At 35.2% G+C, this 18,575-nt stretch overlaps 1 protein-coding gene across 1 annotated transcript in view; it reads left to right on the top strand.

The window, feature by feature from the left end:
- The window catches only part of PLXNA4 (plexin A4), a 2,762,645-nt gene that overhangs the window by 356,888 nt on the left and 2,387,182 nt on the right, over positions 1-18,575 (top strand). Inside the window, exon 3 of the mRNA XM_044064236.1 lies at positions 6,483-6,665. Coding sequence (XP_043920171.1) covers positions 6,483-6,665 — 183 coding nt within the window. The remainder of the gene's footprint in view (positions 1-6,482; positions 6,666-18,575) is intronic.

The following is an 18,575-nucleotide window of genomic DNA, read 5'->3' as shown; positions in this document are numbered from 1 at the left end:
ATAATCCCTTAAACATTTCTGTTTAAATGAATTTGAAAGATTATGCATTCTGTCCAGCTACTGTTTTTGTTGCACTTCTGTTTTATCTTTCTTTGTTTAGCACATTCTGTTGTCCTGTATGTTTTTCTGTTGTTTATACCTGCAATAATGTTATTCATGTTGTAGATGCAAACACTTTAATGAATATTATGTTGAAGGTGAAGGACTTTTTTGGCATCCCATTACTTGGTCAGAGATCAAAATGTCTGTTTCAAAGAAGAAGACTGTGTGGATTAGGTGAAATGTGAACTTCTATATATACAGGCACAAACTTAGTATGTACAACAGAAAGACAGACAAAAGCACATGCACACACACGTGCACACATACACACCATAAACCAAAAGCTCCTTAATGGTGGCATTAGGTATGGAAACTTTCATATATGGTATCTTTTTGTTGCCTGTCTCTTTTACTCACACTAAAATAATTTTTTTCTGTATTTTCACAAAACCATTATTACCAAAATACAACAGTGCAGTGAATATAGCAATGTAGAATTTTAGCACATTACACAGCTACAACATGTGCTGTGTTAATGCTGATATTGGTTGTAATGTTTTGTGTATGGCATTCAGTAAAGTATTGTTGTGATGAAGTACTTTGTTTAATATATCTTGGTGGTATTATGCTCTGTCTTAAACATATGTACATCTTATTGTATTACATGGCATTTCATTGTAAGGGGCCATTTATCCATTAGTCTCTGGTGTAACCAAAATAAATAAATTATTGAAGAGAGTATGAATGTGTACCAGTTGCCTAGCTGTGTTTATAATTTCCAGGTTGGTCTTTGTGCAGGAACAGGAAAGTATTAATGACGGGGGAATATTTACCAAGCAGATGGCATGAAGTAGTTTATAATTATGCAATTCTATTTTAGATTAAAGTACATATTTGCATACACATTAAACAGGCTCTGTTTACCTCAACAGACATTTTGATTTTTATAGGGTAAAGGCTCAATAAAGCACATTTTATGCACTCTGGTTACTGATGATGAAGCTGTAGGCGCTGAGCTGGTTAATGTATATGTAGGCATGCTTTTGTAACAGTGTACTGATGGAATCACTGCACGTCAATTGGGGATTTTCTTTTTCACAAATGAAAACAGATAAAACAACTGGTACCATCAGAAAATTATACAGATAAGCATGTTAGCATTTTTAGTAGTAACTCTGCAACTTAGAAAGAGCTGACATTTCCCTTTGGTAAGAATCAGTTAAAAATATTGACTTGTCAATTTTAAAAGGATTGCCTGCTTGTTTTCTTAGAACAGCCTACGCATGAAATGAGCACTTGCGGAGTATGACTGTAAACCAGCAACAAAAAACATGCACAAGTGCACATCACATGCATACATACAAACACATACAGAAAAAACAAGAGCAAAGTTTGTGTTCTCTCTAAATTATTGTCTCTTTCTCATCCCAACTCTCTGCTTAATCCCCAAAAGCATTTTAGTAGTATTTCATTGAATAGAGAGAAGATAGAGCAGAAATGTAATACCTGCACTTTTTAACATCTGCTGTGTATATGTAGGGATGCTTAGTAATAATTTGAAGTTTAAATTCCTTTTACTAGTAGGAAAATGTGCAGTGTCAGTGGAAAGTAGGTTTTGCTTAATAGTTGTTTTTTTCTCCCCTATTACTTCTAATAACTCTCATAGGAGGGCTGGGCTTAACAGTTCTATTTTTTTCTCTCAGTTGAAGAAGAAAAAAAAAACAACTCATGCATAAGAAAATCGTGCTTGTTTTTGATTTCTAAAATGTGTAACTTTTTATATATTCCTATCATTCTTTGCTAATTGCCATTTGATTTACTATATTACTTTGTGTAACTTTGATTTGTACATATTTTTATAATGTTGTTATAATCTACATGGAGCTTTTCTCCTTGGGTCTCCACTGAAAATGGGCTTTTTGCTCAGTTGGATCAACCCAGTTAACAAATGTCAAATAAATAAAATAAATAAGTTGGTATATTCAAACTTAAACTCGTAAAGACCAAATATAAGATCGGATATGTTTATAAAAACTCAGGTCTCACATGTAATTTAAGGTGGCATTGCCACTTACAAAATTATATAAAAGGTGCTACTTACACCATTATGAACCTTTTACATAATTTTGTATCAAAAGCCACTATTACAAATCCCTGTTTTCTAAATCTGTTGTTAATCCCCAGCCACCTAGATTTCACGTAAAATTCTTCTTGTGCTCGCCACAGATGTATGTGACAGATGAACCTATTGGTAGACACTGTTCTGATGTGGGTTTTGGAATGAGAAGGTTTCTTTCTTTTCCTAAATATGTGGAACAATCATCAGTATATGCCTGTGCATTGTTCATGCATGGTCTGAACTAGGTTTCCATGCTGCCAGATATATCAAGCTTAAAGATGTGTATCCTAAGAGCTCATATGCACTATCAAATTCAACACATCATTCGTGTTCTGTCGGAGGTCCATAGAATTTGAAACTCAGTCATAGTTCACACACAGCAAAAAGTGGATAAATATCTTTAGCTAAGATAGGGTCAGCTACACCATGTGGGCGAGTTTAAATATTTTGGAATTTTGTCCTCCTGTGTAGGTAGAGGGTATTAAGCAGCGTGTGCAGCAAGCCCAGTACTCAGTGTTATCCTGGATTGCAGTAGTGAAGTCAGAGCAGAATTGTAGGACAAATGACACTTTACCTGTCTTCATCCTCACCCATGGTCAAAAGCTAGGGGTTCTGGGCTCAGTCTCCTTGGTAAAGTGAGCAGATTTCCTATCCAAAAGTATCTTGCAGTGTCCTTCACCTGCTTCAGAGGATTTGGACACTTGACAAGGATCAGCCTGCATGGATTGTGAGGTATTTTAGCCATAAACCCTTGACAAGAGACTAACAGACAGACCCCGGTCACCATGGAGAGTTCAGATTCTCTAGGAATGCCTGAGGAATCTGCTAGATGAGTTGAGAAGTATTGTTGTGGACTAGGAAGTTTTGTCATCCCTGATTAGCACAAACTGTCATGCATAAAGATATGTGCAAATGCAGACAGGTGCAGCATATGCATGCGCACACACACACACACACACACACACACACACACACACACACACACACTTTTAAATCTAAGTATGGAAAAATAACGTTCTAAGCTTAATAAATATATAGACGTAAATATGTGAATATACAACAAATTGTATAAAAAACATAACACAGTCAATGACTTAGAAGGCCACACCCTTGTTTCTGATGTGAGGATGATCAAAAGGCTATGAGTTCTAATCCGACATTAGCTGATTGGATCCATATTCCATTACTGACTCTGGAATGCAACATTAGGAGATGTAATATCACAGGCAACCAGTTTAGCTTTTCATTCTTCCCCTGTAATGCCATTTACTATTTCTCTCAATGCTGTCACAGTTAACATATTTACCTCTCCTTAGCACATACACTTTTTCTTCTGAAATCTTGCTTATATCATTTTTATTGTCATCTGTATAATCTTCATGACTGTCTTATAATCCATGATAATTAATGGCATTGGCCACTATTTTGACAATTCTGGGTTTCCCTTTGAAATATAAATCTAACTAACCCTTTTATATTCATTATCTGTGTATCTTTATAATCCATTTCAGGGTTTCATAAGTAGTGGTCTGTCCAGACACACACTGGGAAGAAGGCAGAAGCGCTAATGTTGTTCAGGCAGTAGAATGTACAATTATGAGAAAATGAGGACTTCAGGTGTTTCTGTTCTTATAGCAGAATGAATTTGCAAGATTATTTTGCATAGTTATACTCATAACCAACAACTGAGTGCACAAAGAGGAGAAGGAAATGAGCACCACTAATACCACACAACATTTACTGCCACAAATTTTAAGCGCTTTCATCTCTCACATCGGGACTTCATCAGAATACAAATATCAAAACTTCACTTCCTTTTATAAAAAATAGTGCTACATTCCACCATCACCATTTAAAAAAATTGTTTGGTGTGGCATTAGTGGCGTTTCGTTCCTTCTCTGTGTTGTACACTCAGTTCTTGGTTACTAGAAGTTCTGAGTGTATATGCCTTACTCGTTTTGTTAATAGTCTTACTGATCCTTTTGTTATCATGGGCAGTTTAGACATATGATATGTGAAGATCATCGTGTACCTTTTTTTTTCATCTGATAGAGCCACAAATCCTTTAACATTAGATAGTACATTTCCTCAGACTTGGAAATTGACAAAATTATTTACTGACTAGAGTAAGGGTAACAGGAGAGCTGTGAAGCTCTTAACCAGTTAACCAGTTGAACTCTTTACTCCTTTATATGTATATATATATATATATATATATATATATATATATATATATATATATACACCTTCAGTCGATCTAATGTTTACAAGTTCGCACCACATATGGCCGAGACCATATGTTCGAACTTGTAAAAGTTTGATTGGACTGAATAGAGATCTCCATACAGAGTGGAAAGGGAAGCTTTCCCATTTCCGCAATGTAGTGCGATCTCAGAGTTGGTATATTTAAGTAATAGACATTTAGTTTTGTATTTTTTTGTTTGTGTTTTTATTTCAGTGTTCAAACTTTTATGAGTTCGAACATATGGTCTCGGCCATATGTGGTTCGAACTTGTAAAAGTTTGTCTACTGAAGTAGCTATATATATATATATATATATATATATATTTATGTGTGTGTGTATATATGTGTGTATATATATATATATATATATATATATATATATATATATATTTGTACTTATAGAGAGAGAGCTATAATATTAAACATTATTGATAGATCACCTAAGAGACTACTTAGAATACAGAAATCTACTCACCAGTTTATAGCATAGTTTCCAAAAGGATCATTATTGCAACTGCAGCTGTCACAACCAACTTACAGTATGTATATAGGGCTAATGAGTACTCTTAATGTGGTTTTGATTTATTTATAGACTTGCTCAAAATCCTTGATTCTTTAAGGAATTATGTATCATTAAATATCTGAAAGACCTACTAGTGGGATCTCATGCTTTGAAACTGAGGTGTTTTTAGTTGTCTAACAAACCAAATGTAACTACAATCATCTCAAGGGTCTATAGCAAAGTAGTTAAGGTCCTAGGTTTATAACCTAAAGGTTCTGAGTTCAAGCCTTATCTTGCCTTGATAAAATGTACCCTGGTGGTTTGACTTCTATAACACATGTAGTCAGAGGAGTTTGGGTTTGGGAGTTGGTATAATGGTTAGGTTTGATTGTCACCTTTAGAAGGGATATTGGCTAGGTTTAAAAAGGCCCGCAAGGGCAGCTAGCCTAGTACTTCTATGAACCTATGAATCAGACCACTTATTCAAGGCAAAGGTATTCATCAGGGCCCTTCTCTATTAGGTAGTAAAAACTGCAAACCTCACGTACAGTTTGCATGATTGAATTGTTATGCAGTTGCCTTAAACTCCATCATATCTGTTTCACATGCATGTCCTTTCTATTTTCAGACTTGAACATATGACATATAATCATGGCCTGAATATATACTTTGTATATGGGCTTTTCTCAGAGTTACTTAAGAACTACTGATTGGCTTAGATTAAGATTCTGCTGACTAGTCCAAAATATATAGTTTTTAAGTAGGATTCTTATTTAAAAATTATTAGTACATTAATAAAATAAGCACCAATACTACTTAAAGACTGGCTACATTATGTTTCTCATTCCATTGTTTAAATCAAGATATAATTTGACTTCTAGGTTGATCATTTTTTAATCCATACTGGATTGCAACTTATTTATATATTCATATATAGAAAAAAGGATTTTAAGAAATGGGTAGCTACTTTCCTTGCCATTTTAAGATTCATGTTCAGTTTGCCTTGTTCATTCATCATGTTACTTTATATTTTATATTTAATAAATGAACTTAGCTTACAAGACAAAATTAAAAAGAAAAAATGGTGCTGTCAATTATTACAATTTTCATAACAGAATTCTTAGTGAACTTTTGTAAACTGAAACATCACCAAAACAGCTATAAATATTCCATAACATAAATATGGAAGATTCTGTCTTACATGAAATCAGATGCAAGTAAATCTGGCATTTTTAGTGCTATCACTTTTTCTGATGAATTATTTGGGTTTAAACTTCCAAGCTTTGCAATTGGTGTGCATGACTTTATTTTATTAATGCTTTTATAATTATATTAGTATTCTTAGATAATGCTTTGTTAGTTGAAAAGAGGCTTATAACTGCATTTGTCAAGTATAAAAAAAGGTTATCGAATTGAGTTAAAATTTGTGAAGTAAATATATTACTCAATTGTTTATCTTTTTATTTTTATGTATGATTTTCAGCACAATAAAGAAAGTTCTTGTTCTCACTATATAATGTATGTTACCTGTAAAATAACACAAGATGACTGACTTTGTCTCCTTTTCTGATTTAGCTTTTAACAATTGATGACAATTTCTGTGGACTGGATATGAACGCTCCTCTAGGAGTATCAGAACTTGTTCGTGGGATCACTGTCTACACAGAAGACAAAGACAGGATGACATCTGTGATAGCATATGTCTACAAAGACCATTCTCTGGCATTTGTAGGGACAAAGAGTGGCAGGATGAAAAAGGTAGGTGGATTGCATTATACTAGACTCTCATTTTGTTTTATTTTCTTGTAATACTTTTATTGAAACAATAATGCTACTCTACTCCACTGGAAAACGCTTTCCTTTAATGGCATTAGGAAAGATACTGCTGTTCATGTATTTTGATTTGCACTTAGTACTTTTGATCTGAAACTTGCATTAAGAACACAATCATTCCTGATGAGTTGTTTTGTATACATGGATTAATGCCAAGCTGTATATTTTATGAGCATCTCCTGTGAATAGTTGATAGATCTTTTTTTAACATAATGGTAGATTTGTTTTATAATTACTTTTCAGATGGGTGTTATTGGCTCCTCTGTATTTGATAGTAAAAGTGTTTGCTGTCTGCCAGAATGTTGAAAGTCCCTTGAGAAATATTGGAAATTACAAAGGCCAAGTATCACTTTATTAATTATTAAGACGCGTATTCCATTTTCGCAGAACAATGGTAACTGGATTTCTTACACTAAAACTTTACAATGTTGAAAAAATTTAAATAGTTTGCTCTTAGAGCTTTATGCTTGTAGGTATCATTCAAAACAATTGCTTCCTCACTGTAATTGCCCTGTTACAAAAATAAAAATCTCTTCTGCTGACAACAGAAAGGCTTCTTAGAACTGCAACCACATATTTATGAGTCTTTGAATTTATGCAGTTGTGAGCCCATATTTTGGAACTGCTGTCCAAGACACCCTTATCTATTTGAACTTTCATTCATCCTTTTACATCCTTTTCTTTTTTAAATATGCAGTTAGAAATAGAACCTGTCTTACAGCTTCAATGTTCCTTGGCATATGCACTAACAGGCATACAGCTCTAAGATGCTTTTCATATATACTAACAGGCACACAGCTCTAAGATGCCTTTCCTAAACACTAACAGGCACGCAACTCTAAGATGCTTTTCATATACACTAACAGGCACAAAACTCTAAGATGTTTTTCATATAGATTAACAGGCGCACACACCTCTAAGATGCTTTTCATATGCACTAATAGGCATACAGCTCTGAGATGATTTTCATATATACTAACAAGCACACAGCTCTAAGATGCCTTTCATATAGACTAACAGGCACACAGCTCTAAGATGTTTTTCATATACACTAACGGGCACAAAGCTCTAAGATGCTTTTTCATATGCACTAATAGGCACACAGCTCTAAGATGCCTTTCATATAAACTAACATGCACACAGCTCTAAGATTCTTTACATATGCACTAACAGGCACACAGCTCTAAGATGCTTTTCATATATACTAACAGGCACACAGCTCTAAGATGCTTTTCATATGTAGTAACAGGCACACATCTCTAAGATGTTTTTCATTTCTGTTTTTGGTGACACTTTCCTGTAATGACATTAGGAAAGATACTGCTGTTCATGTATTTTGATTTGCACTCAGTACTTTTGGTCTGAAACTTGCATTAAGAATGCAATCATTCCTGATGGGTTGTTTTGTATACATGGATTAATGCAAAGCTGTACATTTTCTGAGCATCTCCTTAACATAATGGTAGATTTGTTTTATCATTACCTTTCAGATGGTTGTTATTAGCTCCTCTGTATTTGATAGTAAAAGTGTTTGCTGTCTGCCAGAATATTGAAAGTCCCTTGAGAAATATTGAAAATTACAAAGGTCAAGCATCACTTTATTAATTATTAAGACACGTATTCCATTTTCGCAAAAGAATGGTAACTGAATTTCTTACACTAAAACTTTACAGTGTTGAAAAAATTTAAATAGTTTGCCCTTAGAGCTTTGTGCTTGTATGGAAACAGGTATCATTCAAAACAGTTGCTTCCTCACTGTAATTGTTCTGTTACAAAAATAAAAATCTTTTGCTGACAACAGAAAGGCTTTTTAGAACTGCAAGCACATATTTATGAGTCTTTGAATGTATGCAGTCGTGAGCCCATTTTCTAGAATTGCTGTCCAAGACACCCTTATTTATTTGAACTTTCATTCATTCTTTTACATCCTTTTCTTTTTTTAAATATGCAGTTAGAAATGCAACCTGTTTTACAGCTTCAATGTTCCTTGACGTATACACTAACAGGCACACAGCTCTAAGATGTTTTTCATATACACTAATGGGCACAAAACTCTAGGATTTATTTATTTATTTATTTTATTTTATATTTGTTGACCGGGCTAGTCTAGCTGGATACATATCCATTTTCAGCAGAGGCCCGGGGAGAAAAGCTCCATGCACAAATACATTAAGGCATTAAAAACTTAGAAAAAATGACTATCTTAAATTATACAGCATAATATGTAAAGAAAGTAAATTTTGTGAATACTGTACAGAGACATTAGACTAGATTTTGGAGATAAACATGTCTTAATTCAATAGAGGGGTTACAAATACAATCAGGCAACAGTTAAACATAGTAATTAAGCATCAACATTCATTTGAGAGAAAAAATAAAAAACAATAAGTAAGAAAAAGAAAAATAGAGACCAGGAAGGACAAAATGCAGGTAAGAAGGGGTTAGTAGTTGATAGGCAATGACTTTCAAGGTGGGGTATTTGTTATAAAGCATGAAATGAGTGGGGGGAGAAAAAGTGAAGAGTATTTTTCAATCAGGCTTTGAGCAGGGACAAAGCCATTGTCTTTTTAGGTAATGTTTGAGGTGTTTCTTAAAGAGTTGTGTAGATGAGAGAGAAGTGAGTGTATTTGGAAGCTTATTCCAGATTCTACCAACAACATTGGAAAAGAGTGAATCTCCTGCTTTGTTATTAGATATATTGTTGGCAATCTGTAACTTATTAGCTGAGCGTAGTGTTGTAAGATTTTTGTATGGGGAGATCAGATTAGATAGGATAGGGGTGTTGGTGGGGTGGTGCAGAATTTTTTGTGCAATCAGCAGTTGATTGTATTGTAGTTGGTTTTGTAGTTCTAACCAACTGAGTTGTTGAAGTTTGAGACAGTGGTGGGTTCTATAAGGGGAGCCAGTGGCAAATCTAGTAATATTATTGTAGCTAGTTTCCAGTTTGGAAAGGTTAAGCTTAGATAGATTGGTATAAATGGCAGATGCATAGAACAGGGTAGAAGTAAGCTGAGTCTGGGCAATAGATTTCCTAGCTAGTGGGGTAAGGAAGGGTTTTATTCTATACAGGGAGCCTAGTTTTTTTATTGATGGTTTTTATAGTATTGTTAACATGGATATCGAAGCTGAGGTTATGGTCAATAGTTATGCCGAGGAGACGAGCAGTAGAGTCAGGGGAAATACAAGTACCATTGTCAGAGATAATGGTAAAGTGGATATGTGGGGATTTTTGGGTGGGAGTAAAAAGTAAAAGTTTTGTTTTTTTGGGGTTAAGGAGGAGGCAGCGTTGGGTAAACCATTTTTCTACTTTGTTAAATACAGTTTGGGTAAGGGTCTGGAGGGAGGAGGAAGACTTGGCAGTACAGATAAGCGTAGAGTCATCAGCATATTGTATACAGGAGGTTTGAGGAAAAGCAATGTGGAGATCATTAATGAAAATGGAAAAAAGAAGAGGTCCTAGGATAGAGCCTTGGGGTACTCCAGTGTCCACTGGGAGGGGTGGGGATAGTTTATTGTCCCAGAGTACTGCTTGTTTTCTGTTTTCAAGATAGGATTTAAACCAAAGGATTGCTTGTTGGTCAAGATATTGGACTTTTAGTGCATTGATAAGTAGGTTATGATTAACCATGTCGAAGGCTTTTGATAGATCGATAAATAGAGCAGATGAGAGAGAGTTGTTGTTTCGATTCTTGTTAATACAGTCAGTAAAAGTTAGCAGGGCAGATGTAGTGCTATGAAAGGGCCTAAAACCGTGTTGGCAATTAGCAAGCAAGTTACTGTGGAGAAGGTGCTGAAGTAGTTGATGTTGGATACATTTTTCCATGATTTTAGCTAAAGGGGAGAGTAAAGCAATTGGACGGTAGTTGGAGATATCAGTGGATTTACCTCCTTTGTGTAAGGGGATTATATGGGAGATTTTCCATAAGGAAGGGATGTAACCTTCTGAGATAGTTCTGTTTATAAGGATAGAAACAGGGTATGGGATGGCTTTAGCAGCAATTTGAAGGTATTCTGCTGGGAGACAGTCAGCAGAAGGGGTTCAGGGTTTAAGTTTTTGAAGGAGTTTGTAGATAAAGGTAGTTGGTACTGGTTGTAAATGAAAGGGGGGCAGAGAATCGTTGGTATGTTGTGTAGGAGTGGCGGTAGGGGGTGATAGTGTTTTAGTAAGGGTTTGAATGGCTTCAATGAAGTAGTTGTTAAAAGCATTTGCTATTTGCAGAGGGTTGTTATGGGGGATAGAGCTGGGAGAAGGAGTTTTAGCCTGGCCTGGTTTGAGAAGTTTATTAATGCCAGACCAAAACTTTTGAGGATTTTTAGAGTTTGAATGTTGAAGATGGGAATAATAGTTCTTTTTATCTAAGATTATATCTTTTTTGACGGCATTTCTTAACTGTTTAAAGTAGAGGTGATCTGCTGGGCATTTGGAGGTTCTCCATTTTGCCCACATTTTGTTCCGTAGGAACATTTTTTCTTTGGTTTGTTTTGTAAGCCAAGGAGCTATTTTGGTCTTGACTCTGGAGGAGTGAATGGGAGCATGGCTATTTAGAACTTGAAGGAATGTAGAATTAAAGAAGGAGATAGCTTCATCCAGATTGAGTAGGATGCTTTTTCATATGTACTAACAGGCACACAGCTCTAAGATGCTTTTCATATAGACTAACAGGCACACAGCTCTAAGATGCGTTTCATATACACTAACATGCACACAGCTCTAAGATGCTTTTCATATAGACTAACAGGCACACAGCTCTAAAATGCTTTTCATATAGACTAACAGGCACACAGCTCTAAGACGCCTTTCATATACACTAACAGGCACATAGCTCTAAGATGCTTTTCATATGCAGTAACAGGCACACAGCTCTAAGACATTTTTCATCATTTCTGTTTGTGGTGACTAGTAAAGTCTTACTTACCATTCAGCATGTACTCCACCCTCATGACATAACAGTCTTCTATTGTCTTCTCTCACATATAGTCTGTGTTTTTTTTATTTTACTGAGTGTACCTTTTTTGCTCCAAGATGATTGAACAAATTACCCATTATATAAGTTTGGTTAGTCTTCAAATCTGGTTGATATTATATCCTATTTTATTTATTTATTTAGTTGTCATTTGGTTACCAGGAAAGTCCAACTGGGTGAGTAACCCATTTTCAATGCAGACCAGGGGAGAAAAGCTCCATTACAAAGTAGACTAGATAAACAAGCTTTCACACTATTTAACAGTATCATGCAAGTATAATACAACAGGCTATAATAATAGAGAGTAGAGTACGAAACAAGTATGCTTGAACTTGTTATACATTTGTCTAGTTAAATGGTTTGTCCTTGTTTGTTGTATTTAAATATGTACATATTTACATGAAGGTACATGCTATAAGGAAACAGAGACAGAGAGTGTAAAGTTTATCTGAATAATGTGAGTATAGTACGAGAATCAGCAGTGAGAGGTAATTAGTAAGGGATAGCAAATGAGATACAGATTTAGTGGAAGGTGGATTATGTCCCTCTCTATGAGACTAGGTAATAGGATATGAAATGGTGTGGGGTCAGTGAGAGTTGGTGAAGAGAAGATTGCAGTAGGAATAAATGAGTGGAAGATGTGGAAAAAGGCAAGGTTAAGAGACTGAAGGTGGGTAACAGGAGATAGGAGGAAAGAGGAAAAAAGGTGGAGTGTTAGATTTATAATAAAGTGGTTGGTATTCGGTTTGGTTTTGTACAGGGACAGTTACTTGCCTTGAATAATAATTGTTTTAGCTTAAATTTAAATTTCTTAAGATTTAATTTAGTTCGAATCTCTAAGGGTAGTGCATTCTTTAATTTAGTTACTGAATAGGACTAAAGGATTGTCCAGCAGTTTTGTTTTGTTTATATAGAGTTAATAGATGCTTGTCTTTGGAGAGGAGAGCTCGATTGGGTATATATATTTGGAGCAAAGAATTTATGGAAGAACATGTTTCAGAATTATAGATAATTTTGTGGGCCATTGTTAGCTGTTGGTATCTTAGTTGTTGGGATAGTTTCAGACAGTTAAGGGAGGTAAGAGCAGCACAGTGATGATTGTAGAATGGCAATCTTGTTGCAGATTTGGCAATTTCATTGTAACAGAATTTCAGCATATTTGTTAGTGTAGTTTGGAGGTTGGTTAGTGTGGGGACTTCATATAATAAAGAGGGTAGTAGGTACGCATAGGCTGGTATTCTTTTAGTGGCTGAGTCCAAACATTTTTTGCTATGATACAGCATTCTTCATTTTTTTTTTTTTTTTTTTTTTTTTTGATGGTATTATGAATACGTAGGTCAAAGGTTAGTTATTGTCTATTGCTGCCCGTAATAATTTGGCATGTGGGACCACTTTGATTTTGGTCTTATTATGGGAATGTATTTTAAAGTTGATAAGAGTGTGATTTTGGTATGAAGAGAAGTAGTTTGATTTCTGACTGTTATATTCTTTGAGGAGGAAATGATAGTTATGTCATCAGTATATTGGATAAGGGTGCTTTGGCAAGAAGCAGTATGGAGGTTGTTTATGAAGATGTTGAAAAGAAGGGGTCCAAGGACAGAACCCTTGTGGGACTCCGGTTTTATTGGGTAAATATTGTGAGAGAGAGCCTTGCCATTTTACACATTATACACAGTCATATTTAACTTTGCACAAATTTTGTGTGCATTCATTTCATTCTGTATATGACATGAATAGAATCATGTCATAGTGGACAACTGTTATTTCAGGTCCCTGCTCCTGCATATATTTAGAAAAGTAGTTTTAAGGACAATGTGAAACTGTGAACCTTCACCCATCAAAATTTAAGCACAGACAAGTAGATAAATATTTCCACTTTATTTATTTAAAAATATATATTTTAACTGATGAAAGTTTGATTTAGAAAAATTATACTCAATGGACTTCTGTGGAGTATGGAGGAGTCATTCTGTCCATGAAAATGCATTCTACAATTTACACTGTGTGAGTACAGCTAACACTGAGATAAGAGAAGGTTTATAATTATTTACTTTTTCGGAAAAATGCAGAAACCCTGATAAAATGATAGAGTTGATACCTTAGATGGAACATGGAAATAATAGAATTTCACTGCTCTAATAAATATCAGTTATCATTTTATATGATAGTGAAGTGCTTTGGACAAATATTATAATTTAGAACAAGAAATAGTGGATTGCCTGTCAGGTTGATCATTTCAATCCAAGATATTTTGTTGGCTATGAGTGTTCCTGAGATAGGTCTGTCATCAGTCGGGTGTATTGGCAGGTACTGTAGGTGTGCACCGTCAGTGGCAGTCATGAGCTCACCGACTCATTTTGCCTGAGCAACTCTGTAACATCAGGCACATGTTGCTCACAGTTCCGTCAGTCAGAATGTGGTAATCATGTACAGGGAGGTGTGCCAGTGTGACCAGCTCTGTCATTATCTAGACACTTTATGGGCCAAAGCACGATGCAGTCTCTTGTAGAGTTGCATTAAGGGGTAAGCATAGGTTAGTCAGATCCACCCTCTATGAAACTTTGCAGTGTCCTGATATTACTAGGTCAGTGCCTTCTTGTAGGACGTCATCTCAGGAAATGTTGACATGTTGTATGGTCATAACCAACGTACCATACCCGTCCTCTTTATCAACTAACTTTATTATTACTTTGGTACTGTCTTGCACAGGCACTTGAATTCTTTGTCCAGGTCTTCATTGTCTTCTGCATTTTGACCTCCTAAAGAAGCTAAAGGAGAGAAAGTTGAAGAATACATTTTATTTTAGCTATATTTAGTTATATATTTATTTGAGTTAAGCCCAACTATAGCTTCTAAGCTAAAGACTACATTACAGGATACACCAGCACATAATCTTCATAGTAAAAGTCTAGGGACATTTGAGTAGCATATCCATTCAGCCCAAGTAGTATATCTTAAGGATATGTGATAAAAAACACTTGGGTGCAAGAAGAATATATAAACTCCTTTCAGGTAGTATATAGAATGTACTGCACAACCCTGGACACCTAGATTTAACAGGCAGCACCAATTACCACTACACCACATACCACCCTTATAGCTGTGCTCTGGTCGATTGACTGCCTGAGTATTACACCACCGTTTCAGCAGTTTTACAAAAGAGTATCATTGCTAGATTCATACACTGTATTCCTCTGTCATAAAACTCTGTATTTACAATGCTGCCACTATGGAGTCACAGAAAGTAACTGAGTATTAACATGCTCTAGTCTACTACATTGTATCTTTCAGTGCTAGCCCCACCTACCATATTGTATCTATCTATGTTATCCCCAGCTACCACATTTTATCTCTCTATTTTATCCCCACCTACCACATTTTCTATCTCTGTGTTAGCCCCACCTACCACATTTTATCGCTCTATTTTATCCCCACCTACCAAATTGTATCATTCTGTGTTAGTACCACCTACCACATCATATCTGTCTATGTTAGCGCCACATACCACATTAGATCTGTCTGTGTTAGCCTCCCTAATGGGTTAATATTTTATCTTGAGGAGACATTTTTTTCCACTGCTTTATGTTATAATTCTCCTGTTGTTTTATTCACAAGTATAAATTCCTTACAGCAAGTTTTTTTTTCTTTTACTTTTCAGAATTATCTAGGCTCTGCTGAAGTAATTGTTACAGGAATGTCATGAATCTCATGACAATTTGTTACACTACTACCGGGAAAGGTAATTTAATTATGTAGCAATTAATAAGGATTTGGGTACATTATCAAAATTAATAAAAATAATGCATGGTACTGAAGTATTAGGAAAGTATTTTGCAAGTGGGCTTTGTCAACTTGAAAGCACATAATTTCAGACATCACTGAATGTGATATGTCTTGTAGGCCAGAATTTCCAAATTCCTTATAGATAAAGCCACATTACTACACACATTAGTGATATATGTCTGTTGTGTCAATTGTGCATTTTCATATTTTCATAGTGTATAAATGTTAAGAATGTATGACAAAGTGTCACCTGTAGCATTACTGAATATATTTTTAGGTAAGTACTTTGAAACTGCTTGCAGTCCTGAGGTCAACAAAAGAATATAATGTATAGTGGTGTTGTCTGATTCATCAGAAGTACCCAGGGAGCACACTGTTTGTGATCAATTTTAGATGCACCCCTCCTCCTGCTTTTCTTTCTTGTACCAGCACATTTGATAGGTACAAGCATCACCCCAATCAGAGCTAGGCTGCACGTGCATATCACTTTGTCTATTTATATGACTTCTGCTATCAGCATGGTGACATCAAGCACACATGTACCTTTGACATCATAAATGTCCAGTATGTGCCAGTTAACATATCCACATCGCTCTTCACAGAATCTGGGGGCTCTGGTCATAACAAATTGGTCATTCTTATTTTCTGAGAACTTACATTAGAATTCAGTGTTTCTGTATTATAGTTGGGAGTGGATATTGCATCTACCTGAGTCAATTAATTTTCCTTAGTGCTTTTCATAGTGTCCGTCACAGATCACACCAGAGTTGCACATTATTTTGGATACCCTGAAGACAATGAGAATAAATATGTTTGCATGCATCACAGATTACCGAAGTAGCTGTGTTCTAGTTTGTTGCTGGATTACATTGGAGCTGTTATGTATAATTTCTACTGTGACATGCCATAATGTTTACAAGGTCAAACTCAGGTGGTAGATAAAGGATGTGTTGATAAAATGAATACAAATGCTGATAATGCAGACTTTGTGCAGAGGTCTCTTACTGCAGATTTAGGGACAAAGCAGAGGCATTTTTTTATAAACATCGGTAGTGCTGTTTAGTTGTTAGAGTTGTTGTACTATAATACATTTCATATGAATAAGGGCACTATAATTATAATGGGTGACATTAATAGTTACTGAATTCTTGATTTTTTATCACAAGATCGTAAATCTTATGCTGTACAAAGTAAAATTCTATGGTAAAAATCAGGAATGTATTAGAAATTTGAGAGGTATTTGCTTTTATCATCTTGTGTCTTGCTAATATAAAAATTCTTCAGAGAAGCAGAAATGTGTCACAGAAGCTTGAAATACACCCTGAGACACACACAAGTGTGCACCATCACACTTATATAAACAAACACACACACAGGATTTTCCCTAATTCACATGTCAGTGCACTGCCGGCGTATGCGAGATGCTAGATATTGGATACTACTGACTGCGCTAATAGGCTACCATGACTTAATGAATTTAAGAAAGCATGAATGTACCCAGCCTTTGATAAGAGAGGCAGGTGATTCCCTCAGTTTGTTATATGCATTAATTTGCATTCCCTGTTAGCATGATAGCTGACCAGTCAGTATATAGCCTATTTGCTGACATCATTAGACTTTTTTGAAAAGTCTTTGGAGAGGACATATAATCTCATTAGGTGAAATTAAAGAAATCTGTTATGAAGTGCTGTATCGTTTTGTATATTTTGTATTGTGCTGGAGTTATTGAACAAAGCATTTTTCTGTGCATCCCACTTTCATAATTACTATTGCAGTTTGTGAAATTTATCTTTCTGGGGACCCTTGTCTTAGTAAGCCTTTTATTTTTTATGTGCTTTTTGTGGTCTCTACTTTTCTTTATTTTTAAGGTGCATGCAGTTGTCTACCCATGGTGTACTTAACACAGGCAAGTTTTTGTTTTATATCAGTTGGTGTTAGAAGCAACAAAAATGGTTGCTGTGAAAGTTTTTTTGATGAAACCAACAGATAACTGCACTGCCAAATGCTCACAACTGTTATGGCAAAACGCCTGCGTGGGACAAGGAATTTCATTCTGTTTTTTTCTTATTTCTGTATGATATAAGAAATACTGAAAATGTTTAATTCAGAAAAGGTAACAATCTTTCTGAACTAATGTAGGGAAGGTACCACTGATTCTGAACTGGGTCTCAAAAAGAGACTTTTAGAGACAGATAGAATGATATTGAAGAAGCTGGCGAATGGGATGCAGAGTGTGTCACAGGAGTGAGGGGGGCTGCAGGACCATAGCTGGCTATGATGGGGAGCTCTAGGCAGGAAATTAACTTTAGTTTGTTCTTGGAGGAAAAAAGCACACAAAAAATAGACTATATTCTCCTAGGGCTCTCTAAAAGGTTTATGATAGTAAAAGTCAAAAATGTGCCACACAATGGATGTGGAAATTCAAGAGGTAAGCAAGTAAGGTGATTGAAGTATGACTCACAAGATTATGTTTTGCTAACTAATAATTGTTCCTGAGCCGGTCATGAAAAATATTTGCTTACTGAAACCCAGCAAAAGTGATATAATTACATAATATTATACAGTACATATTACATAATAACATAAGGGGTAATGATTATGCTACATTAATGCTGATACTAAATGTGTCTGTATCAGTTACGTAAAACATACTCTTTCTGGGAATGAGCTAATGTATAACAATGTGCAGTTACTCTGAGGGTAGATGTTGTATAATAATGTCATTTCTATGTCTACTGCTCCGGTATGCATCAAGACTGATGTTATGGTTCTTATTACTGCATAATAATGTATTATGGTTATTATTACTGTATAATAATGTGTTATGGCTATTATTACTGCATAATAATGTGTTATGGCTATTATTACTGCATAATAATGTGGTATGATTATTATTACTGTATAATGTGTCATGGTTATTATTACTGCATAATAATATGGAATGGTTATTACTGCATAATAATGTGTTATGGCAATTATTACTGCATAATAATTTGGTATGGTTATTATTACTGCATAATAATGTGGTATGGTTATTTTTGCTACATAATGTGTTATGGTTATTATTACTGTATAATAATGTGTGGTA

Source organism: Protopterus annectens, chromosome 2.part2 (assembly GCF_019279795.1).
Source record: "Protopterus annectens isolate FY-2018-M chromosome 2.part2, PAN1.0, whole genome shotgun sequence".
Lineage (NCBI taxonomy): Eukaryota > Metazoa > Chordata > Ceratodontiformes > Protopteridae > Protopterus > Protopterus annectens.
Note: the sequence above shows the minus strand (reverse complement) of the source record. Positions and strands in the feature narration are given on the sequence as shown.